The sequence below is a fragment of the Rhipicephalus microplus genome, chromosome X (assembly GCF_043290135.1).
Source record: "Rhipicephalus microplus isolate Deutch F79 chromosome X, USDA_Rmic, whole genome shotgun sequence".
Classification (NCBI taxonomy): Eukaryota; Metazoa; Arthropoda; class Arachnida; order Ixodida; family Ixodidae; genus Rhipicephalus; species Rhipicephalus microplus.
This window is the reverse complement of record NC_134710.1, coordinates 434792270-434818769: the sequence shown is the minus strand read 5'-3', so window position 1 is coordinate 434818769 and position 26500 is coordinate 434792270. Positions and strand designations below refer to the sequence as shown.

Here is a 26500-nt window from a genome sequence, read left to right as displayed (position 1 = left end):
TAAATTGGCAGCAGCAAGCACAGGACCGGGTTAACTGGCGGAACATGGGAGAGGCCTTTGTCCTGCAGTGGATGTAGTCAGGCTGATGATAATGATGATGATGAATGCGATGTTTGGTGAGTGCAGTCTGCTGAATTCTTGGCCATGGCGAAAAGGAGTCGTTCAATGGCAGCAGCAGGGTTTTGAGGTCGTCTTGCCTACACTTCGAGAGTGTTGGGTTGGCGTTGAAACTTTGTTGGTATTGCTTTGTTGTAATCAATCGGTAGATTTGCTGATCGTGAAAGTGCTGATGGCTTCAAAAATTTCATTGATTTTAGCTACCGTCGTGCTTTTGCTGACTATGTAGTACTCGTTGCTGAAATTCGTGAGCATCAGTTTGGCTTTCCCTCTAGACAGCTAAAATCCTTCTTCCAATGCAAATATTGTCGTTGACCAGCAGGTGTTGATTGTCTTCAACGACGCCATCGAAGTTTGCTGGTTTTGGAGTGTCGATGGAATTGATGACGCTGGCACAAGGTGGAACGGTGACTTCTTCCCACACATTAAACGCGTGGATTCGCGGTGGTGTGCGCAGAGTAGGTGCTTTTTTTCTGTGGACAGTGTTATCGATTTTGTTTTCAGGTCGATAATTGCACCATGGGCCATGCCAAGTTGATACCAAGAATGGCATCTCTCGAGCAATTCTTTAGTGCTACTAAGCTTGCGAAGAAAATGTGGCTGGTAAAGATGATTATGACTGTGCGTATAACAGCCAGGTTTACGAAGAGACCTTCAGCTGTATAGATTTAGGGGCTTTCCCAAGCGATCCCAACTTTCTTCAACCTCATGGCGAATGTACCACTGATGACACAATAGTGGAATCATGATTTGATTAATATGTGGGGTTTAACATCCCAAAATCACCATACGGTTATGAGAGACGCCGTAGTGGAGGGCTCCGGAAATTTCGACCACTTGGGGTACTTTAACGTGCACGCAAATCTGAGCACACGGACCTCTGTATTTTCGCCTCCATCGAAAATGCAGCTGCCACAGCAAGGATTTGATCCCGCGACCTGTGGGTCAGCAGCGAATTACTTTAGCTTCTAGACCACCGCAGCGGGGCAATAGTGGCAACCTGTGTCGACGAGAGCTGTGACCCTATGGCCATAGTTGAGAACGTTGTTGAGTTCAGCGAGCCAGTCTGTGCCAGGGCCTCTGGGACGGAAGAAAGGCACGCGCATCACTTTGTGGGCCGCGCAAAGACGCCCTGCTGTTTTTCATGTACTGGGATGTGAGTGGTTACAATTACTCGATGGAGCACTGCTGTCGTTGGGGTCGGCGCGGAAATGCGACACGTGGCGTCTTCGTGCCCCAGAAAAAGCCACAATGGCGTGTTTCCGCCAAAGACTAACATCGGGCCAACACGCTGTGCGTCTCTGACTGACGAGCCACCGAGGCTTAAATCAGGGTCAGATGTCCAGGCACATGCCATATAAGGTGCCTCACCAGTGACTGCTGTTCGTCAGCATGGGTGGTTGGTCCGAGCGACAAAATTTCAGGCTCATCACACCCCGCTTGCTAGAAGCAAGATTCGCCGGATGACACATCTTCGCCGGGACAATACACGAGTTTAGATTGTGTGTGTGTCTATTTTGGGAACGGCACTGGCATAACGACCCTCTTGAGTGCTGTGGGAGCTGTAATTGTACAGTGCAATATGGACCTATTCGTCGGTCTAGAGATCTGGAGAAAAGAGACAGTTTATAATCAGCACTCATGGGCTGCTTGGAGCGCCTTTTCGACTTGATGCTTTTTCAACCGAGAGCTTTTTTGATGTAAGGCTTTGAGTCAGAGAGCTCTTGCTATCTACAGAATGTAAATATATGCTCTTCTAAGTTCAAGTTCCTCCTGCCTCTACATCTTCATCCCGGATCTTCGGGGCCTGCAGAGGCCAGTCGGAACAACGTTGAGGTCACTAGTTTATCGCCTGACGTTGTGATTGGGTCGTGGCGTCGGATCATGGCTATAATAGCTTGAACTTCTGCTTTTACGTGTCGTCGTCAGGTTTTTTGCTCATGAATGTTCGACATCGAGACTACTTTCACATTGCGGCGAGTTTTGAAGTTTTGTCTTGGCATCGTCGTCGGCGGAGGAGGATCTTCGGTAGTTCGTCGTATAGCAACCATACCTCTATCGGTTGCTGCCGTTAGTTTTCCGAATACGGGCTAGGTGACCGGCCCCAGTTCGGGCCAGGGTGCGGTTGGTGGTTCGGCGCAGTTTAGCGGCCAGGTGACAGTGTGTGGTATGGTCGTCGTTGTTGTCACTCTGCATCGTTGACGTAGTCCGCCATGTCGCGAGATCATTCGCCCGGCTGCAGAGGCAGCTCGTTGACGACGAAACTACGTAGCCCCATCTGTCCGTACTGGTAGCGGTGGTAGCTGTGGCCAGCCTTCTCGCAGTGGTAGCAGAGCGGGCGGTCTCAACTGTCTTCCTTAGAGGGTTTCGCTGGCCGACATGTGGGCGGTATGGTGTCGGTGTCTGGCGGCGGATCTGCGGTGGTGCAGCGTCCTGGCACGCCCTTGGAGGAGCGCCGCAGTGGACTACAGTGACGTAGCGCACTGCTTCCGGCTCGGGGCGCGGTGCATCAGGAATTCCGAGCCATTGCCAAACTTCTTTGGGGACATTATCGGTGATCAAATCAACTTGAGGCTGCGGTGAAAGTTGATTTTGCATTGCTCCTTCCTCATGATTGCGCTGATCGTTTCCCGTAAGTCTTCGGTGATTAGGGAGTGCTCTCTGGCATTACATGTAGACAGGACTGAGCGATTGTATCAATTTGTGAGCATCTACAGTGATTTTTTAATTGTTGAAGCCTCCGTGACGAATTTTGCGACTATGTGGGGCATGTTGCGGACAAGTCCTGTGAACAGTTTTTTTCACCCTTCGCATAAGCAGCCGAACGTTTCTGTCTTTGGTCAGGGCAGCGTCGACTTGATGGAAAACTGGAGTCAGTTCTTCCGTGAAGATTGTGACATTCTCGTTCAGTAGTTGTATCCATGTCTTCAGCAACGAAGCAGCTCTTTTTTGCAGGAGACGCATGCGAACGTGTTCAAAAATGCATCACACAATATATCCCAGGTTTGAAGTGCAGACTGGGGAGAAGGGGGTGGTTTTAATATCGGATAAAAATGAGAAAAGTGAGCCCCATCAATGTCTGCAGCTAATTGCGGCACCTCAGCAGTAGCTCATGAGGGAAAGAGATAAGGAGGGATAAAAACAGATAGAGGGCGAAGTAAAGATTGAGAAAGAAAAATCGGCCCCGTATTTGCATGTTACACTGCTAATGTCACCGAAAGACGATAGTCTTGCGTCTGGAGAGAGTGAACAAAACATTTATTTGATGTTCTGGACAAGAAAATAAGTGAATCGTATTCTGGAGGTGCTGCTTTAGAGTGCCTCGAGCATGTAGGAAGGTGAACGAGCGCATCAAGTCACTTCACACGTGAGACATGAGTGCTATCTGGCAGTTGGAAAACTAAGCGCACGGCGTGCGCGTCTTTCTCGGAGGCGATAACGTGTAGAATTCAAGGTGACGGATAGGTTCCACCACCGTGTCGTCTTAGCAAAGTGTCGGAAACATGTCCTTTTCGCGCAATCGTTGCATTGTCAGCGTAGCGTGATAAGCGCTACAGTCTTTAGAACTACTTTTGCATGCCTTTTCTAGTAAAAAGACACACATACTGAATATTGAAGTGTTATTATGGTGCCTTATATATGTGCAATAATTGATTTTTAATTGACAATCGCACAAGTAAGAATGCTAAAGCTTGAGCATTATTGGTGGACAGTGCGTATGGGGTCCGCTGTTCGGAGTATCGTTTGGTACCGTTTAGGGTATCCTTAAGGTGCACAATGGACAGGCAGAAAGACAGACAGACAAAAGTTTTGCGTCGAAGGTCCCCAAGAAAGAAAGAAAAGATTAGGACATGGTGGAAGGAGTCCGAAGACGGGGCACCGGGAGATCGCGGATGGCGGGACGAACAGCAAGAGCTACATTGATGTAATAGATCGCGGGGACACAACCGTTTGGCATGGGACCTAGCAAGCAAATCCGAATTGCAGACTTTCGATTTTGGAGCCAGGTTCTTGCCGTGTCTTTTAGGTGGAAGAATGATGCAGCTTTTTTCGGAGTGCAACTGGTTGAAGCTGGGCTCTCATGGTTCTTCAGCCAGGTCTCCGAGTATTTGAACGATGATCCACGGAATGTGAATGGCTCCCTTGACTGCTGCACCATGACCATGGCTGGTGGTTGACCCAGTGACCATTGTAGTTGTCCTAATAGTGCTCATGACCTTGGTCTTTTGAGTCTTGTACGGTAGAAGCCCGAACTCTGGGGGAAGTGCTCATTGCCTGCGGCTAGCTCGGTGATAAAGGTTGGCGCCGATGCCTTCTTCATGACTGAGGCCTGGTTCATGGCCTGGCGGGGGGCCTCCGGAACATGAATGCACAGCACCTCTAACAGATATCACGTAGTCATGACATCGGCGAAGACAAAAGTCGGCGTGTCGATGAATACACTCTTTAGTTCGCCGAACTTGTGGCTGGTAACTGATGGTCAGAACATTGATACACACTGGCACTGTTAACGATGAATACAGTGTCGGCCGCCAATCATTTGACTAGCAGTGATGAGCGTCGGTAGTATGCGTGTGCCGTCGAATATCGCAGACTGTGTTATTGCTGGCGGCCACGTAAGTTCCAGAAAAAACTGCAATGTACATGCCTTGCGCGAGATTTTAACAAAATGATCTACTTCAGCTCTAAAGCTTCTCGAACACTGTAGGGGCTGTTTGCACTGTGGATTATGCTTACAGCCTTTGCAGGTGAAAACCAAACACAGCAGACGTGAAATAAAGAACACACATGACAGTAAACACAATACCAGTAAATGTCTTAACACAGAAATTTCTCAAAGTTCTGGAAAATCTATTGTTTGCGGCAGGTAATACGTGCTGTCTGAAGATCCAATAATGCCTAATTTAAGCTCAAGGCAAAATAGGCTGAAACAGGCATAGCCGGGGCAGGCCAAAATTTTTGTGCCCGAGCCGGGTATGGGCCATATTCAAAAACGCCAGGCCGGAACACCGCGTATTCGGACCAGGCCAGGCCCAGGCCGGCGAAATCGGCACGTTCAGTGCTCTTGTAACGACGTGGTTTATAGCCGGCCATTCAACAAAAAAGGCGCACATGTTACAGCACGCGTTTCCTAAAGACCACGTAGAGGGTGCATAGCAGGTTGGTATAGAATTCCCGCGCATTACTACTCGTGGTAAGCATGCTTACTCTACACAAAATGCAGCCACATTAGAAAGCTTCAGCGACACAAGCCACTTTCATCTATTTTGATTACGTAGTAGAAAACCACAAATTTAACTCCTCGTGTGATATCATTCAACAAAAAGTGTGCACTAAGTGGTTGAAATACGCACTAGGTACAGGATATTGCTATTGCGTTCGACACTTAGAGGCAAAGCTTCCACGAATCCCCTAATGTTTAGCTCACAGTGCATTCTTTGTATTGTCCGCTTACTTTTTTTATCTTTTGCTTTCATTAGATACCTTGTCAGCTGGGCTTTGTCTGTCTCTCTTTGTTTTTTTTTCTTTAGAACTTTGCAGCACTACTTATACCATCCCTGTGTGGTGTCACGCATGCAAAACCACGTATGACCCCACCATGTATATCATGTTCATATGTACTAACCTGTAACAAGAGGTAGAAAAGGGGGTTGAGGGTGAGGGGGTGGTACGAGGAGAAAGATGAGGACGTTAGAGCAAGGCATAGCCGTGTATTGTTAAGTAAATGAAGGTGTGGAAATAGTAAGAGGACTTGAAACAGACACGAGGGCGACGAGGTAGAGGAAGGGACAGTCATGCATATCACAGCCCTGTTACAGTAGAGTATAGCAAGGGACCGAGAGGGAAGTGGAATCGAGGAGTGATGTTGGTGCTGCTTGCACTCAGCCGCGCAAGCACTAAACAGCAATGATTCTGAAGACTAATCTGGTTGCTTCTAGGTAGTTTTAGGTTGCTTCCAGGTCCAATCAAGCCATATATAGCGCTGATGAGACAGAGACCCAAAAAAGGGGACAGGAAGGATGCTACCCGGTTTCCTTTCTGTGTTCCCTGTCTTATCAGCAATTGTTATGGCTTCATCGAACGTAACAAGCTAACTAGCCCAAAAGATTGTGCTCTTCCTACCAGATAGTTGCTAGGCTTTTGTTAGGTGATCTTAGGCCGTTCATAAGTTGATTTTAAGTGCAGAAAAGTTTCATTGCAGTCAAAGACAATCAGAAACATGACACGGACACGTCATCACTGGCACAGGCCCTCAATCGCTTCGGGGTCTTTTCACAGCTGCCATTGCACATTTACCGTTCCTCAGTATTGTACCTAGTACTCTTGAGTTTTCGACTCACCGCCACCGCTTCGCTGCCATTTGTTGGGATAACTCTTACCTTTTGTGTTGTTAGCGGAATTTGTGTATAGTAGATGTTACACAATTTGAGTGACACATACCCGTTTATGAAAATGATGATAGGTTTCACCACCTATCAAGTTTTTGTTGCCTATACCTACTTATTGGGCTGACCATTGGCTTTTTCCATTTTTGTGGTGCAGGGGTGAGTAGTGGAATTTATCACATTTTTGTGGCGAATACAGGTATAGAGTGATGATAGTTATTGGTACAGGGATAGCAAGGAACATTTTTCTAAGCAGCTTCGCTTTTTAAGCAAAAGAGGAAAGAAGGGTAAAGCATAGTAGAATGTAGCAGGACTGAGAGGCAGTTGAGTTGAAACCTACCCATCACCTATGCTCGTCCCGCCTTCTTCTATCGTGTCGTGTCCATTTGTACACTACCCAACAAAGCATAGTACTAGCCTTTGCTTACAATAGAGCAAAGGGGTGGGACAGGGAAGTGAGAGTGTGCGGAATGAAAAGAAGAAAAAGTGGGTGTGGCACAGCATACCTTAAGGTGTAAAAGGGGAGTGAGGGAGAAGTGGGTATGAAGAAGAGGGAGTGGTGCCAATGAGTTGCCAATGAAGATCTTCTTTTCGGCCATGGATGTCGAGAAAGCTGCATGTTTATTGCCAGCATGCGCGTGCCCATGAACACAAGTGTCGCTAAAAAGAAGGCCGATCACTGCTTCACAATTCTTACGGCTCGCAAGTTGTGTGCCACTGCCCCGACCACTGGATGAAAAAGCACACGGTACGGCCCGCCACGTCGAACGGCTTTCTATGGGAGAGAACGCGTCAGCCATAGGGTCAGTTGCGGCCGCTGCAGTGCGACGGAGAGGGGAAGAGAGGGACGGCGAAACGAGTGGCGGCGGCTGCCTCGAGGCAGCAGCCGCAGAAATTAGCTGATGTTTGTCACAATAGTGACACACTCAGTCGTTCTAATCAGTGTTTTTTAATTAAATATATCATAGCGATGACACAACACATATTTAGTAGACTACAAGGTGCTATCTAGTTAAAAAGCCAATTTATTTTTCCTGTGCGTGCCGAGCACCTGACTTGCTTTTTTTTTCCAGAACCAGCTTCTTGCTCTGAGGCTGACAGAAAAATCTGCATTGCATGTAACTGACTGATATGGCACTGAATGCTTGACAAAGTCATTGTTCTATTTATAGAGATGTCTTAAACTAAGATATTCTGCATATTTTGACGTTTATTCAGCACTTTTGCGTTTTCTCAGCCAGAATGCTTGACAAATAGTTTTTGGACACTGGACAATTGTAAGTTATCTAAAAAAATATTTGTCAAGCTATGAAACTACGAACACCTATAAATAGACGTTCATAGTGTTTATATTCTGAAAGCGTATCGAAGAAACATAATTTCACTATTTTCATGTTAATCAGTACACGCGGTAGTGTGTCGGAAAGTAATTAAGCTTCAAACGCTACATAAAAGTAGTTTCTACAAACATGGTGACGCGCTCCTCATAACTTTATTAAAGAGACTGCGAAAGTACTGATCATTAGAAGTGCCATTCAATATTCTTGATAGTTTCTACTGTGCAAGGCAATAATATATATATATATATACATATATATGTATATATATATATATATATGTATATGTATATATATATATATATATATATATATATATATATATATATATAAATATATATAAGGGAAAGAAGTGTATACCTAAGGGCTCGTTTTTCCGTGTTTTTAACACAATAATAATGAGATATAACCGACAGTAATGCCAAGGAATGTACAGGGGAAGTTATTAACATTAATGGAATGTAAATAAGAAGAAAGAAAAGTGGATGAAAAAATTACCAACTGTAAGCAGGAATCGAACCTACGACCTTCGAATTACGCGTTCGATGCTCTAACCACTGAGCTATTACAGCGGCACTCCCTCCATCCACTTTTTTGGGTTTATGTGTGAATTTTAGAAGTAGGAGCGACTGTCAGCGCCATCTATAAGCCAAACAACGAGTGTGAAAACACTCTTATGCGCATGTTTGGCGTCACGTAGCACGTGAACTTATTATGAGCGGGCAGCTGATTGGCTTATAGAGCGGGCAGTTGTTTGGCTTATAGATGGCGCTGACAGTCGCTCCTACTTCTAAAATTCACACATAAACCCAAAAAAGTGGATGGAGGGAGTGCCGCTGTAATAGCTCAGTGGTTAGAGCATCGAACGCGTAATTCGAAGGTCGTAGGTTCGATTCCTGCTTACAGTTGGTAATTTTTTCATCCACTTTTCTTTCTTCTTATTTACATTCCATTAATGTTAATAACTTCCCCTGTACATTCCTTGGCATTACTGTCTGTTATATCTCATTATTATTGTGTTAAAAACACGGAAAAACGAGCCCTTAGGTATACACTTCTTTCCCTTATTTCATTGAACGAGGGTCTCGTACTGGCAGACTTGGTGTGTTTAGGTTGTATAAGAGGGACAATTAATCAGCTGCCCGCTCATAATAAGTTCACGTGCTACGTGACGCCAAACATGCGCATAAGAGTGTTTTCACACTCGTTGTTTGGCTTATAGATGGCGCTGACAGTCGCTCCTACTTCTAAAATTCACACATAAACCCAAAAAAGTGGATGGAGGGAGTGCCGCTGTAATAGCTCAGTGGTTAGAGCATCGAACGCGTAATTCGAAGGTCGTAGGTTCGATTCCTGCTTACAGTTGGTAATTTTTTCATCCACTTTTCTTTCTTCTTATTTACATTCCATTAATGTTAATAACTTCCCCTGTACATTCCTTGGCATTACTGTCTGTTATATCTCATAAATATATATATATATATATATATATATATAGTGCACGTGACGAGCCTTCCTTTTAACGAGCACAGGTGCCCATTTGTCAACGGTACATTGTAGAATAAATAAACAGTAATAAATGACAAAACCGCTAAGGAGACTGCCAGAAGACAAGTGCGTTGGAGTGTTATCAGCATGCCAGGGCCCGCGGAGAGGCTAACACAAAAAGACCGAACGGATGGTTTTATTGTTGATAAACACAGAAGCCAAAAGTTGGGCGCACAAGCTGCAGCAGTATTCAAGTCGTTTTATTATGCAAAACTGTAAAGAAGTAAAAAAATAGTAGGAATAACAGTATCAGCCCTAAATTGAGACTAAATAAGATATTTTCATGCGCCTTGTTCCGATTATGTGTTCACTGTTGAATTAGTTGCATTATCATAAGAACTTCAGTACGGAAAAAGAAGAAAACATTCAAAAATGCAGGAACGCTAACATTTGTGTTTGAATTTTGCAGTATTTTATCACTCTTTTCATTTAACAGTTTTCAGATTATTCACTTGAGAACTTCTCGCTCAATCGGAAGCATTAAAATTACAGTCACTGAATTTTCAAAAAGGTTCGAGTCCACTGCTATGAGATTGCACATATGCTAAGTATATTTCCTGGCTGCTGCATCTGATTCTGCATTGTATGAATACTATAGACATGTTTGAAGGAAGTGAGTAGTGTATCTCATTTTGTGGCAAAAGAAAAGTGGCAACTGCAGTTGCTGAGGTTACATATTTAAATGAAGTTATTATGTCTGAAGCAACGTTTTGTGAAGTGACATATTCAGTTATAATAAATATTTAGGTGTATTAGAAAGGTGCACTTCTTCCAGATCTGTTAGTTGTTGTGATCTTGTAGGATCCGAGTAAAATGTGCTCACAATTTTTACTTTCGCGAAAACTGAACGGTGTACAAGGTTTTAACTCGGGTAAGACAATACCAAAAGTTTGCAGGGGCTGCAGGTATCTAAAAGCAAGGTCAGTAATTACCTGGTTCGCACATGCCAGACAGATATTAAAAGAAGATTTTGTGGGTCACCCAAAGATGCACGCGCTCAATCGTAACTGCCACAAGTGCGCAGCGCATGTGATTTTATGGGCGCTCGCGAAAACTGTTTCCCCCTCCCCCAGTGGTGCAGCAAGGCGTTCGGGAACGAGACCTGTCACGCCTGTTGCGGAGCACGTGGCGGGCCGTACCCGTGCGTTTTTTCATCCAGCCATCCCACTGCATACATTTGTTTCATCCTCCAATCTAAGCAAACCCATGTAAGATCAAGAGAAAGAGAACGGCTACCAGATCAAGTAATGCAGTACGCACGGAAGAGCAACAAACACACAGGAATTTTTTTATTCATATAAGCGAACTGTGAAGGCCAATATTATTCATATAAGCGAACTGCGAACGACAATCCAGAATGATGTCCGCGGCCATCGGTCGGCAATGTATGCAAGATTGTGAAGTGATTTTGTGAAGCTTGCGAAGTGAGTCGCTTTCCACCACTCTAATGAAGGCCCAATCAAGTGATGTACACTAGGGGTACATATGTACGCGAGTGCTTCACATCTTTTGTTATGGTTTATCTCTTTTTTGCGTGTGTTGTGTGTGCTTGTTTGTGTCAGCGTCTGCGTATGTATACTCGGATCTGTGCTCGAAGAAAGGAGAGCAAAAAAACACGGGAAGAGCCAGAGACGCAACGAGAACAGCGAGCGAAGAGGAGTGTGCGATTTGCGAGCGACTTGAGCGGCTGTGCGTTGCGCGATGTGCGGTATTGAGCGGTTGTGCGAATGATAATGTAACTTGGATTTCTTAATTAAATACAAGCTTCTTTTTTAACATTTTTAACAGTGCGTGAGTCGTGCGTTGCGTCGATCATATTTCACCTCTTTATGGCAATATCAGCGACACCCTAATATTTACCAAAAGCGGGACATTCATCAGAAGTGGGATTGGACCAATTTTAGGAAAGGTTAAGAACCAGTTTGAAAAATCAATGGCGAGGACTGCGATCGCGTCAGTGCGAGAACAAAGGAATGGTGGACTTCTGGTGAGCGTGCACTTCCAGTGAGATGACATCAGCCATACTGGAGAAATCCTCGCCGGAGGAGAGTGGTGATGCAAGACAGGCAGCAAGTGCTGTCTGTCCTGCATGCGTTATTATGCAAAGCACAATTAGGCATTGCCGTGGGATATCAGGAATCACAGACATGCAAGAAGAATTCTTCCTATTATAAATGTGTAGAAACGCAACAGTATCCAACTTTTCAATACAAATAAGTCCGCTTGCTGCAGTCACTGAAAAGTTCTTAAATCTTATCTATATAGGCTACTGACAGCCACAATTACTTTTCAGTTTGTGTCCCCTTGGATGCATAGGTTATCTGCAAAGAACATTTTCATGCTCTTCCCACTGCTGAATTTTAAGAAAACCATAAAGCTAAACTTTATACACCCGGTATATTAGTTATACATTCAGGTGCGCACTCGACCCACAGAGGCTAAGAAGGTTATGACTTGAAGCCGGATTTATAGGCACTGAAACACAGGGTTTTAGCCGCCCGAGAGAAACGGCCAAAGTACTCCTTTATGCTTCCAAATGGTAATTATAGGTACTATAGGCAATGAAAAAATTCCAATTTTTGAAAAAAAAATACGTCTGCCATCTGTGTCTATGACAGCAAACAAAGAAAAACGTTTAGTTTATGATTTTTCAGGGCGCCAATGCTTGAGCCATTTTTTTAGTTGTGGGTTCGCAGAATAGGGTCTTTTATTTTATAGTCTAGCATGGTGACTTAGGTGTCCACCGTCAAATAAACATGCTCTTGGGTCTTTTTTTATTTTCGGCATAGATGTAAAAGGCTGCACAGGAGCAAACAGACTGGCCGCTTATAGGCCAGAAGAGTATTTTAGCCTTGTAATAACTTTGTCTAACTGCACAGGGTCAATCCCTCTTCTGTATGTGTACCCCTTATAACGCCCTTCACCAGCTTTGAAAATTTCGAGTAGACAAGAGCAATGCATCCACTGGGCACTCAAAATCTCATTTGCCAAGATTTGCAATCCTACGTGTCGTAAGAGGTGAAATGTCAGACTGAACGTCACTTGACCTTCAAATAACGGGTGCGCGCCAGAACATGGAGGAGGAGGCGTATACAAGGAATCGTCCTGTGTACGTGATTGCAGTACGTGGAATTATGACAATTATTCGAAGTGACGTGTGTGATTTGTGAACCTGTTGCTTGAACAGAAATATGAAGGGAGTGAAAGTAGTATTAAAAGATACAAACAGAACCTATGCACGTTATTTATTTGTTTTTTATACTTTGTACAGCGTTACACGCGAGACTAAGTTGCCTGTATTTTGTTTGCTTTGGTGTTCTCGCTATTTTCACATCGTGCCGGTATTTCCCTGACAATGCTTGGCATGTTTTAGGTGCATCATCCCTTAGAGCAGTTCCAGAGATGCAATGCTGCAGCTCTGTATCTTGGTAAAGATACATGGTCTATACCAGCCTCTCCAAACGTACGCGCACAAAGAGATCCATCTCACAGAAACAGGCAGTACGATACAAAGAACGTCGAAACGACAGAACACTGCTGCTCAGCCTGGCATGCGCATGTCATGTGAATGTAACCTTTCGTGAGCATAGTGGCTGATGAGTCGGCATCGTGTGATCTTCCCGCTCCCGAGTTTTTAAAAAGAAAGAACTTGGCTTGTGAAGTCTACGCTGGGTGTGTGGCAAAGACTTCAAGTTCACCTCCTCGCATTATGCCTTCGCGGCTTGTATTGAACCAATTGAAAAACGCTAGCGGAGCAAAGCCTTTCATTGGGCGTGCAACAACTTCCAGTGCCTGAGTAAAACTTCCCATGTAAAGCACCATTCAAGAAGTAAGTGACAAACAACACCACGTTTCACAAACAGTGCCTTGGGCACTGTTTATGAAATTCCCTTGAGCTGTGGCAAGGTCTATATAGGCCAGACAGGGCACTGTACAAATGACCATTTAAGGGAGCATTCTTTATCACTTAGGAATTAGGACCGTTCAAGGGAGGGTTCTTTATCTATTAGGAATCAGGACCGTTTAAGGGAGCATTCTTTTTCAATTAGAAATAGAAAGGGTTTCATTTGCCCTTCCACTGTGCTTCGTGTGGCTGCGCGACGCAGTTCGATCGCACGCGACTACTTGGAAGGAGCCGGGATGCGCTGGCGTGGGAGTTACTCGAAACCTTTCACATAAGAAAGAAAGGTGACTCGTGCATCAGCGTGCCTTCAGTTTTGCTGCATAATAGTGAATTCCAACTGTTGGATCTAGATGTACTTTAGATGGTCGCTACGAAGTGTCTGCCAGTTTTTTTGCTGTTTTTTACCTCGCATTTTTGGTGCAGGCAAGGGTGTGTTTGGTTTTTTTTGACGTCTTTACATCAGATATTTCTGCTTGTCGCTGCTTCCCAGATATCACAATTCCAATAATCATTTTTACATGATTAGAATGTTCATGTATGCATGTGCGGTGAATGAAATGGTCTGCGCTTGTCCTCCAAGAGCCTATATATTGTGAATGCTTCAGGAAAACATACCTACTTGTGAGTTGGCGCTCTTTCTGTCTCTTCTCGTTCTTCTCTTTGGCAACCTTGCGCCACGTTCGTCCGTCTAATATGTACCAACTAGCCCAACATAACGTACTGTTAAGACCACGTGGAAACATTTTTCTCCTGATGGCACTCCACTACTTCTCAGTAGTTCTCCATCATTGTGCGGCTGCACAGAAGCTCCTGCTGTTTTATACGCATGATAGCAGATGCCAGGGAGAAGCCGAGCAGACTCGACGCAGATGAATCCATGTATATGAGCTAATACACCTTCCTATATGTCAAGAGGCCTCGTAGCCTTGATAGTGTCGAAAGAAACTTATGAGATCAAGTACAAGTTGCATCTCAGCATGTTACAAAAGCTCACTTTTGCCTGTTAACAAGACTACCAATCTCCAACTGTACTCAAAAGCAAAATTTTAGGTTGAAGAGCGTTCATAAAGGCACCGATCCTGAAAACAGTCATTCATAGGCACTTATAGAAATTTAGGCACGAACAACAAAAATAGGCATTAATAGTGTCACGGGGTCAGAGTAGGCAGAGGGTAGAAATATATTTACAGAGTTTACACGGAGTGAAGAGTGTCCTTAAACCAAGATGGCGGAGCGGCAACAACAACATGAGCTTTTGTTCAATCGTCATCTTCGTCGCCTTTATGGTGCATTCGTTGATGTTAATGATGACTGGTATCAATAGACTCTACAAAAGACTATAACAGCTCTTCTCAATTTATAATTCATGCTCATATATCAAAGGGGCACGATAAGAACGCAAGACACTAAATAGGAATTTGTATAAAATTTGGTCTCTAGAATTAGAATACTACAGATGAAGCCAGCAGTTAGTCGCAAGTCTGCCCCTCAAGAACTGCGTGGCAACAACGTATGCTTCGTGCATTTAGAAGTTGAAACAAATGAAATAGATACTAGAATACGCTGCTGAAGTTTCCGCCGACCTGTATGAAACATATACGACATTATTACCTTCATTACAAGGAACCCAAAATAAACGGAATTATTTCGCCCCTTATGAACCAAAATTAGAGCATAAACACACAAAATTCCCCAAAGAAAAACCACATTACACAAACGAGCATTGATATGTACATGTCGGTCCTCGTGTGTTTTCTATTTGGGGCACATTGTGTGTTTGCGCTGTTTATTTCAGTTCAGGATTATGCACCGACTAGGCCCGAATGAAGAATTATTGTATTTCAATAATATGCACAGCAGTCTTAATCAGCTTGCCACAACAGTAAAGTTACACCAACCAGTTGCAATTCCATCAAACAGGGATAGCACGCGCAAGCTCTGCCGAGGAAGCTGCTCCAGGACAGGAGGGGTCACAGCCTGTGGATTCCGGAAGAACTGATTCACACGGGCCTCCCAGTCAGGCCGCGGCCGAAGGCGACCAGCTGAACGCCCTTGGCAGATGTTGCAGTGCCAAGGAGAGCACCTGGTCACCTGTCCAATTGAAAGCAGGAAAATAGCATCACTCTCTTATGCTGTACTCTAGTAGGTTTCCGGAGTTTTTCGCAATTTACGATAACATGCTCATACGTCTAAAAATATCGTGTTTTGATGGCATCCTGAGCATGTAAGTACCTTGTCAGGTTCCTTCTCACCGACAAGTCGCTCTAAGCACTGGGAACAAATGCACCTGAAAAGAATCAAAATGAACAGGTTTACATTTATGTCTTCAAAGAAGTTTAGTTACTCAAACTTTCACTATGTTTTGCAGTGCATGTAAGGATGTGAAGTTCAATATTACAGACATGTTATACATGAACAATTACACAAAAGGAAGGTTATGTTCCTACACAAACAATCATTCTATAGTATGCAGAGTTTGCACTGTGTACTATGCGGAATGAAAAAACATCGTCATGCACCCTATTGGCACGCCATTTCCTGAATGCATTTAGCTGGAAAACAAAAACCCTGCCAAATCAAAGATACTTCGAAATTTGAGACTCTTCTCAGTATCATCAACAAAAGTGTCACTGGCTGCAGTAGCATTATGGGTGGCACAGCAACGTGGCTTTTTTTTTGCTACAGTTTAGTGCTGCAACAACATCTTAACTAGAAACTTACGTTAACGAAATACATCGGCACATACTCCTCTTTATCCCCTAACAATCAAGCACCCATGACCTCGATGGACCATTGTTCTCACAAAAACATAAACGACAATTCTCTGTGATTCTCAGCAGTCTAGTTGTCATCACTTTTCAGGAAGTGTGACCTGTCATTTCATCGCACTTTCTTTGCAGTCAGGCAGTGACAGGAACACTATACAGTGCTTTCTCACAACCCGGGTCAGACCTGTTTTTATTTCTAAGAAGAGGTTAGCCTCCTCTCTGCTCTCGATCGTAATATCCATATAGGCATTTATTATCACTGCAAAACTCAGATTCCGACATGTATCGCAAAATCTCAGTTGGAATTGAAGCAAAGTACTCTTATCAGCACAGCTATGTATTGTTAGTCTTAAAAGCTTTCCGTAATTACTGTTGAGACAGAACGTGAGAAAATGTACACACTCACCTGCCGCAATCCACATTGTCGCAAATGAATGTTTCGTCGCCATTCCCGCAGATGAGGCAATATGCCTAAGAAAACAGTACAATTGTTGCCACGTGAAAATGGTTGTTTTTCATGTCTCGGGGAGATCATTTTGGCAAGTTTAAACGGTACACCAGCATGCAATGCAGCATAGCAAACTTTGCACAATGAAATGCTCTTTCCAAAACATATATATTGTCAAGCAACAAAAACATTTGCAAATAAAACGAAGAAAATTCAGAATATACAATTTTTAGATGAATAATCTAGGAATCGTATAAAAATAACGCACAAAATATTTCTCTTGAAATAGATACTGAAAATAAAAAGTGAAGGGCTGCTTCATTGCTCGTGTCTTGCGGTGAAGTATCACATGGTTTTTCGTGAGGCAGAAGTATACTCCTTCACTTTTCGCAGTAATTGTTTTGTTGTTTTGTGATGAACGTCTCAAGGCGTTCTAATGTAGATTGATACCCGTGATGCAAATAATACCTCTATAAATGAGACGTCCTATGAACTTCACCATTTTATCTCGCGTCATCTATTTCCACGAGCCAACTCACTCAGCATAGGTTGGCGTTTCAATATATTGTCCCGATGCAAACACAGCAAAAGTCGGATATAGGAGAGCTCACTTTAGTTATACACAAGACACTCGTAAAGAGGACTGGGCAAGAACTTGTCTTCCTTTCTTGCGGCGCGAGCTCTTCTCTGCAGGTTGAATGGGGCATTTGCCTCCCTCCCGGAAGAGTATCGTCCCGATGCTGTGCGACAAAATACACAGTGTATGTAGTTGACGTATTATGCAACTGGCTCAGTGCAATATGGCTTCATCCGCACAACGTGTACGATTTCAGATTTTCGCTGGCGAGTTCGCGAGGAACTGTCAGGGATGACCTCATAGTTCACGTCACTTAGGCGCCATACAACATTGTAGGAACCAAAGTATTTCTTAAGTAACTTTTCAGAAACGCCGCGTCGGCGGATAGGGCTCCAGACCTACACTTTCTCGCCTGGTTGATAAGTGACGTATCGGTGTCGCAGGTTATAACGCCGTACGCCGTAACTCTGTTGCCGGGTCATTCGCACGCGTGCAAGCTGCCGCGCCTCTTCAGCTCGTTGGGTAAAAGCTTGAGCATTGGTGTCTGTATCGTCGCAGTCGTGGAGCAACATAGCATCAAGCATTGTCGTCACTTCACGGCCATAAAGAAAACTAAATGGCGTGCTTGGGGTAGTTTCCTCCTGCGCTGTATTATAGGCAAACGTCACGTATGATAGAACGTCGTCCCAATTGTTATGATCCATGTTGATGTACATACTCAGCACATCGGCAATTGTCTTGTCGAGGCGTTCTGTTAATTTGTTGGTTTGTGGGTGGTAGGAGGTAGTTTTTTGATTCGCTGTTCTACTGAGCTCAAGAACTGATTTAAGGAGCATGACCGTGAAAGCGGTACCCTTGTCCGTTATTATAATCCTAGGAGCACCATGCCTCAGAACAGTATTTCCATGAAAAATCGTGCCACTTCTACTGTGGTTCCGCTCGATAATGCCTTTGTTTCTGCTAGCGAGTAAGATAGTCGGTAGCGACAATTACCAACTTGTTTTCAGCATGCGAAAATGCAAATGGTCCAAGGAGGTCACTTCCGATTTGTGCAAAAGGCATGGTGGGTACATGAACTGGCTCTAACAACCCGGCTGGTTTCAAAGGTTGCAATTTTCGTCGTTGACAATCAAGGCCCGTGTGGACGTAATGCTTTACAGTGCCTGGAAGCTTCGGCTAGTAGTACTTCTGTTAGATTCTGGCCAATGTGCGCGTGTATCTGAGGTGGCCGGAGGTTGGCTCATCGTGGCAAGCGCTCAGGATCTCATCGCGACTGGATGTCGGAACGACAAGTAAGTGGGCACTTCCACTGGAGAAAATGTTCTTCTTATAAAGGACACCACTGCGCAAGCAGAATAAAGGCAGACTCTTTACAAATATCTTAGGAACTTTTGTAGACTGGCCGTTGAGAAAATTATTAAGAGGAAGCAACTCGCTGTCTTCTTTCTGCTTAGACGAAATAGTGACCGTGTCGACCATTCCTAAAAACACCATGTCATCCTATTCTGAGATATCTTCTTGCTTCATAGCCAACCTGGATAAGCAATCAGCTTCAGAGTGCTGCCGTCCTGACTTATAGACGACCCTCATATTGAATTCGTGGAGGCGTAACCTCCAGCGCACTATCCGACCAAATGGGTTCTTTAAGTTGGTCAGCCAGCAAAGAGAGTGGTGGTCGCTGACCAAATGGAAGGGACGGCCGTAGAGGTATGGGCGAAACTTCATAACTGCCCATAATACAGCAAAACATTCCTTTCCCGTTGTAGAATAATGGTACTCGGTGCGGGAAAGCGTCCTACTTGGGTATGCGATCATTCGCTCTACTAAATCTTGGCACTGGAAAGTACAGCGTCTAAACCCACATTGCTGGCATCTGTGTGGATCATGGTAGGAGCATCCTCGTCAAAGTGAGCAAGCACAGGTGGTGTCTGCAGCCACTGTCGTAGATCGTTGAATGCTGCTTGTGCCTCTTCGCCCCATAAAAATGGAACACTGTCTCTCATTATGCGTGTTAAGAGCGACGCTATGTGTGAGAAATTGGCGATAAATCTGTGCTAGTAGGTGCAGAGGCTAATAAAACGTTTAACGACTTTCTTATCCGTTTGCACCAGAAATTCTCGGATGGCATTGATCTTGTTGATATGCGGACAAACACTTTCATGGCTCACCACATGTCCTAACAATCGGAGTTCCTTGAAACCGAAATGACATTTCTCAGGTTTCAGCCTTAGGCCGGCGGACCGTATCGCTTGAAATCTAATAGCAGCCGTCCTAGATGTTCCTCGAATGTTGCTGAGGAAAAAATGACGTCGTCGAGGTATACCAGACACGTCCGCCACTTAAAGCCTGATAGAACGGTATCCACCAGTCTCTGAAATTTTTTGGAGCTGCGCACAATCCGAAGGACATGACTTTAAACTAGTAAAGCCCATCAGGCATAACAAAAGCGATTTTTTCTCTGTCTCGCTCTTCAACCTCGATTTGCCAATATCCACTTCTCAGGTCCATCGACGAGAAGAAGCATGCATGCCTCAGCCTGTCAAGCGAATCGTCAATACGCGGTAATGGGTAGACATCTTTCTTTGTCACGTGGTTCAGCTTGGGGTAGTCCACACAGAAGCTTAAGCTGCCGTTTTTCTTCTTAACCAGCACTACCGGTGACGCCCAAGGGCTTTTTGGCGGCTGAATGATGTCATTGTCGAACATTTTCTGGAATTGTTCTTGGATTGCTTCGCGCTCTTTTAACGCAACGCGGTATGGTTTTTGGCAAATTGGTCTGGCCGTGTCTTCTGTTATAAATCGTTGCTTTGCCAGTGGCGTTTGATTTATCCTCGAAGTCGATGAAAAACAATCTTCGAACTGGCCGAGAACATTTAGAAAACTCTGCCTCTGCGCTAGCGATAAATCTGGGCTCACGTGAACAGGTGGTGGTGCAGAAGTGGCTGGTGTCTCTGCCTGTTGCACTGCGAAGCACTCGTGGAATTCTACAATTTCTTTGAAGTATGCAACTGTGGTACCCTCTGTAATGTGTCGATGCTCGTTGCTGAAGTTCGTCAACAGGACCTCTACGTGCCCAGACACTACACTGACGACACTTTTGGCAATGGAGATTCCGCGAGAGAATAAAAGCGTAGATACTTGTTCCGCGACACCTTCTCCAATATGCTGTGTATTACACGTTGCAGCGACGAGGCGGAATCATAACGGTGGCATGGTCGTGTTGTCAATGATGCGCATGGACTTGCGCTGCGCTATGGTCCACTGAGAAGGTCAGTACACCATCCAGTATATTTATGATGGCACCATACTCCCGCAAGAAATCCATACCCAAGATGGCCTGTTTACAACACTCAGAAAGAATAACGATGGTTGCGACAAATGATGAATCCCCGATCTTGATTCGTGCAATGCATTTCCCGATAGGCGTCAGCAGCTGGCCTCTAGCTCCTCTAATTTGCGGTCCCGTTCATTCCATTTTCCTCTTCTTGAGTTTGTCGGCAATTTTCGCACTCATTATTGAAAAGTCCGCACCAGTGTCGACCAGTGCCGTCACGTCGTGACCGTCTATTGAAAGTGTAATGTCGGCGGTGACAATGTCGTTTTTCGTCGATTCATTCGAAATGTGCGGTGCTTCGTGTGGTGGTAATGGGGGATTTTCAACTGTTCGGCAATTCGCAACCTCCCCCTCCCTAAGGTCACTGCTTTTAGTTTCCCCGGTGTGGACTGGGAGATCTTCCCCTCGCCATGTCCTTGGAGCTGCCTCTGTTAGATTAGGAAAAATAACCGGGAAAGGGCGAGCGCGACCGGAACCCAGGAGAAACGCCCTGCGGGGTCGTTTTGCTCGTATCAATGTTGCGTCTTCCGTTGAAATAGCGCCAAGGGGTAGTGGACAGAAACCCTTGGTACCCGGCGACGCGGTGAGGATAATATCGCACGATGTGGCCTGCTTCCCCGCAATGGAAGGACAAGGGCCTGTAGTCAGGGGTATTCCAGATGTTGGTTTTGTGGAGTGGAGGTCGATTCGGTGTCGACTTTTCTCTATAGTACCAAGGCACTGTCGGCGGCTGTTGCTGGTAGTACTGCTGTAGTGGCGGCACGTTAGATGGCTGTCGAAGGAGAATTTCAGCATAGGTTGGCCTAACCTTGTCAGTGTTTGGCTAGGAGAGTGAAAACGCTTGCCTTATCTCTTGGCGCACAACTTCTGTGACTGACGCAATCGCGCAGTCATTCGGTGTGGCGGTGAGCTTCTCCATCTCTTCTTGCACGATTTCACTTATCAGGTCACACAAAGAACGCTCGTCAGGTGTCACAGTGGTCACGGCGGTTGCGCTGATTTGTCCGCTGTTGTTTGAGCGGTCGTACTGGGGGTAGCGTAGCTGTAGTGCGCGTTCGATGGTGGTCACCTCCTTCGAAAATTCGTCGACGCTCTAAGGTGGGTTTCACACGATACCAGCAAAGAGCTGCTCTTTAACACCGCGCATGAGATGGCTGATCTCTCTGCTTTCGGACATATCGGGATCGGCTCGACAGAAGAGACGAGAAATGTCATCAACAAACATAGCAACAGATTCGTTTGGCGTTTGAATTCGTGATTTGAAAAGTCCATGTGCATGCTCCCTCCTTTGGTTGTTTGCGAAGGTGTCCAGGAACTTCCGCCAGAGCTCATCCCCCGTTGACCACACGTGGTTCGTGAACCATGTGCGAGCCCCGTCCTAAAAAGGGAAATACGCGTACCCCAACTTCTGTGTGGCGTTCCACCCGTTAACGCTGGCTGTGCGCTCAAACTCCTCAAGCCAGTCATCTGCGTCCTCATATGTGTTGCCGTGGAAATCCACATTAATTTTCGGCGTGAAAACAGTCATCTGTGTCGTGCTTGGGCTGGTCATAGTGGGGCAACTGCTTTTGGGCGCGGTCATGTTTCCCGGCTAAGGACCAAACTCTGGGCTCAGGCCTAACAGGCGGCGGCTGGTACAGTGAACGGGTGTTTCGACGAACGGAAGTCCTTGTGGACTAGATCTCGAGCTGTTGGAAGTTATCGTGGACATGCATCCAGCTCTTCCACCAGTGCCACGACGCAGACACAGCAGAAGTCGGATATAAGAGAGCTCACCTTAATTACATGCAAGGCGTTCGTAAAGAGGACCGGGCAAGAACTTCTTCTACCTTTCTTGCTGCACGAGTTGTTCTCTGCAGGTTGAATGCGGCAATATGCATCCAAGCATACTTTTTTTCATTTTCACACATTTCTTATTAAAAAAAGGACAATATCAAGTGCACTTCTGAAAATGTTCGCACTGCTCCGTAGTCAGTGCCGAGATGTGCTCCGGGGGCCTTCCTGTTGGTAGTAGAAGCTCCGAAGCCAATGCCAGCACACCACTCCCAAGCGATGTGCGGACCACACAAATTACCAGAGTAGCTATAAGATTGTGCACAAAGGTCAGAAGCTATACGCACTAGCGATGTAGGAGACAACATGAGCATCTAGACAACACAAACCCATGAATGACTTCGGACGTCTCAGGCTGATGTAAAACATCGTCGTCATAAGAGGTGAAGCTGAGGTGCTGTCATTCTCGAACTCTAAGCTCGCCTCCACTCAATTCAGGTGGGTGCGCAAGGCAATTTCGAGCAGCGCATGTGTTCTGCAGTGCTGGTGCACACCCATTCGCGCGTGACGACGACAACATAGGAACGACACGTGACAAGAAATGCGACCATATGTGTCTGATATAACGATGCAAGCAAAACGAAAGCTGCTCGAAACTGTCAGAGAAGGCCACTCGAGATCACACACGGGGCGTTCTTAAATAATTTTTGTAGAACCGATTTTCCTGACTCCTAAGAACAGCTCTCTAGTAAATAGCTGCCATAAATTTCTGGTACTTATTATTGGTCAATATTGTTAAATTTCGAAACTGACACTTTCATTCAATATGTGACTTAGAAAGTTTTTTTTATTACAGAACTTTGCTGTTACTGTAGCATAGCGATGAGGGGAAACTGCTTGCACCAATTTCACTATCCAAGGTACTTTTCCCAAAAAGACACGCACATTGGTTTGGGCAAAGTTATGTCAAAAAACACTAAATTGCCAACAAGGGCCAATTCAAAATTATTTTGAAGCTGAATGGCTGGAATAACTATTAGAAAGTGCCGAGTGCACGAGAAACAAATTTAACATGCCAAAATTGACGATCCAAAAGCGTCGATCACCGGTGTGTGATTTTAATAGGCGTGGTAATGAAAGAGGTAAAGTAGTAAAGACTAGTGATATAGACAACGCGTGAATGTAATGCTAGCACATACCAAGCACATACAACCACTTGAGGAGTGGTTGGGCAGCCTTTTATTGTTTCTCTTTGATTTTCTTTTTCCCTTCTCTCTGTTTTCATTTTCTTTGTTTTAGTTTTGTCAGTGTTCCTTTTCTCTGTTTGTATTCATTTATTTCTTTTTATTTCTTTCTCTACTTTTTTCTCTATCTTGCTCTTCCCATTTTTCTTCCCGTTTTTTGCTCTCTCATATTTCGCGCTTACTTCCTCAATTTTTGTTAGTTTTATACATGATTTTGCATACGTGTGCCAAGAACACTACTTGTTTGTCTGCTGATGGTGATAAGCCATCAACATCAAGGCGCTTGAAGGGAAGAATAAGAACACTCAAATTTATCATTCCCTATGTACGGTGCCTTCTAGCAGAATTCATGTTTGAACTAGTTGGTACTGATTCCTAACTGGGAATACTGACGGCGCAAATTGAACGAGGACGCATAACACAAAAGAACAGGATGGGCGTCTGAAAGTGGGAAGAAGATTTAATAGCACAACTACCCACATAACGATGTGCGCGCATAAATGTTTTTTGTAACAACCAAACAACCGCAGCATGCTACTGAGAAAACAAATCTTCTAATCTTTAAAGAATAGTGAAGCTATGCTGATGTATTCCGAAGCCCTTTGCTTTATTACTCATCTTTATTACTCCTAATACTACTGTCATTACATCTCTCTCTGTGTTTGCTGTTTCACTCGGCCTATAACTTGTCTCAGTGAACTTGGCACAGAATTCTGTGGAGAATCGTGGCTCTCAGTTTGCGACAGAGTCTGCGCAGAGCTGATAGACGGTGCGGAGAAGGCGATGGTGAGTTAAGGCAACATTTATGTACCATATAAACAGAGTGGTTACATATTCGGCATTGGGGCCGACAGCTTATGGAGCTCGAACAGAAATGCTACGATAAACTTGGATTTCTTTGGTCGCTCTCTCTTTCTTTCTTCGTGTCGTTGGTTTATTATAGACCCTGGGGATTCCTTGCCTCAGCCATTGGTTCAAAGCCTCTAATCAGGAACCGTTGCTGGCCGCTGGTTAGAATCAGACCCTTGGGTGAAGGTGGTTTGCTGCGTGTTGCATAAGACACACCGCAAGAGATACCATTGATTGCATGAGCCTGGCTCGCTCGCTGGTTTTGACGCTGGGGTTGCAGCAGCCAGTCTTTCGATGTTGACGCCACTTGCATCAGACGATACCAGCTTGAATGCTTTGCAGAAGCAATGATGTTCGGTTTTTACTCTCAGGCATACTAGCACCCCTTCCCCCGCCAGTTAATGTGCCAGAAATACAAGCTGCCTGCCTCCATGTGGCTCGGATGTCACGCGTGCTCGTTCGCCAGATCCCTCCAGGTTTGCTTCTAGTTCCATGGGGAGGATGTGGCACCAGGTTCAGTTCCTTGAGCAAATACCATTTTTGAAGAAGGATCCCTGCTCCACTGGCTTGTGGCCAAAGCTCCTCGGCTAGCTTCGCTCATCTCTTCTGGCAGTTTTTCGTTTCAGCAATGGTTGAGGGTTTGTCCACTTGTGAAGCACGGTTCGACAACGGACAACACACAACACAAGCAAGTACCCTCTGTCGTCCAACAGATAACACCAGACACAATATAGCGTTATATATTCCTAGCTATGTGTCCATCAAGGTTTCGTTCCCTCTAAATGAAGAGGCACATGTGCGACACAAAACTTTTCAAAGTACTCAAAATTTTACATGTGCAACAATGCAATAAAGCTACAACAAAATTAAAGCTGGGCTCTTGAGATAACTCAGTATGGCAGCACTCAGCTAAGGCCGCGATGAGCACACAATTTGGCCCGACTTGCCAGCGAAAGACCGAAAAGATAGCCGAAGAAAATACCGACTAAAACGCTCTTTCTTAATGCGTCTGCGTTAGCGTTTAGCTTTCTTGTAATGAATGTCTAAATTGTGCTGCTAGAGTATCACGCTCTCCCTCAGCAACCGGCTACTTTTCGGTGACATGTTATTCAACGAGGTTAGAAGGTAGCGGTTCATTTCGACCCCAAACTTCGAACCGGAAATATAACAGGCCCGCTTTTAAATGGTCCTCACAAGACAGGTGCATTCATTTTCAGAGGTACTGTATGCCTCTTTTCTGCTTTTCAGTTTTCGGCCTAAATACAAAACTGGCCTTTCGTTTCCAGTGCTATCTTCCTGGCCCAATATAGCTCCCATGCCGAAATCATGCCGTGCCGTGCCGCATTGAATAACTCGTGCTGCATTGAATAACGAAGCCTTTAAAAAAGATGGGTACCATAAGAACGGGCTTTTCACCTAAGGCCTGTTTTGGCTACCGAAATGCATTCTTTTTTTTTAGTTCTATGCTACTTTAATTGGCCCGGGCTTTCAAAGTGCATCAGATAGGGGGCTGGCAATGATAGCGTTGTTTTCTATGTAATGCTGAGAGTATCCAGCCAGGCCCAAGAAAGCCCTTATCTCCGATTGTGCGGTTGGTCGTGGATAGTTTACGACAGCTACTAGGCAAACATTTGACGGTCTATGCCCGCCACGGCTCACTTGTCACAAGTAAGAAACCTCGCTGCACTCTAGGAGACATTTAGCAGGTTTTGCAGTAAGACCAGCTTTTTTCAACCTGTTCAGCACGACTTGTAAAAGCTCTACATTATCCTCCCAGCAGTTTAAAAAGATGGTGACATCGACAAGATGCGGCAGCAAGAACTCGAAAAGGCCATTAGAAACCCTGTTCATTGGGTGTTGGAAAACAAAAGGGCGCATTTTCCAGTTCCAAACACAGCAGATGTAGACGATTCCTTCCGAATGGAGAAACAAATGCATCCTAGCGGCTAGAGCGCTCCAAAAGGGGGACTTGCCTATACCCTCGTACAAAGTCTAACGTGAAAATGTCATTAGAATTTGACACTCTTTCTAACCTCTCCTCTGGGTTTGGTATAGGGTATGCCTGGTCTCGAGTTATGGCACTAAAGCACCGATAATAGATGCATAACCTAGGATATTTTCTCGGCGCTTGAACAAATAATAGAGGAGTCCGAACTCCAGTATTCTATCGATTTCATCTTTCTGTGATGAGAAATGGAGGCACAAGGTTCGTGCC

The 26500-nt window shown here is 45.0% G+C and overlaps 1 protein-coding gene and 3 non-coding genes across 6 annotated transcripts in view; 2 read left to right on the top strand and 2 right to left on the bottom strand.

Annotated features, from left to right (window-relative positions):
- The window catches only part of LOC142776583 (DNA (cytosine-5)-methyltransferase 3A-like), a 152193-nt gene that overhangs the window by 33807 nt on the left and 91886 nt on the right, over window positions 1-26500 (bottom strand). For all 3 annotated transcript variants that reach the window (XM_075880485.1, XM_075880484.1, XM_075880486.1), the window contains 3 exons: window positions 16467-16531; window positions 15525-15579; window positions 15191-15383 (listed from right to left, as the gene is read on the bottom strand). In XM_075880485.1, the coding sequence (XP_075736600.1) occupies window positions 15191-15383; window positions 15525-15579; window positions 16467-16531 (313 nt within the window). The remainder of the gene's footprint in view (window positions 1-15190; window positions 15384-15524; window positions 15580-16466; window positions 16532-26500) is intronic.
- TRNAT-CGU (transfer RNA threonine (anticodon CGU)) lies at window positions 8340-8412 on the bottom strand. The gene has a single exon. It is a non-coding gene; the product is annotated as a tRNA-Thr (tRNA).
- TRNAT-CGU (transfer RNA threonine (anticodon CGU)) lies at window positions 8676-8748 on the top strand. Its single transcript has one exon. It is a non-coding gene; the product is annotated as a tRNA-Thr (tRNA).
- On the top strand, window positions 9133-9205 carry TRNAT-CGU (transfer RNA threonine (anticodon CGU)). The gene has a single exon. It is a non-coding gene; the product is annotated as a tRNA-Thr (tRNA).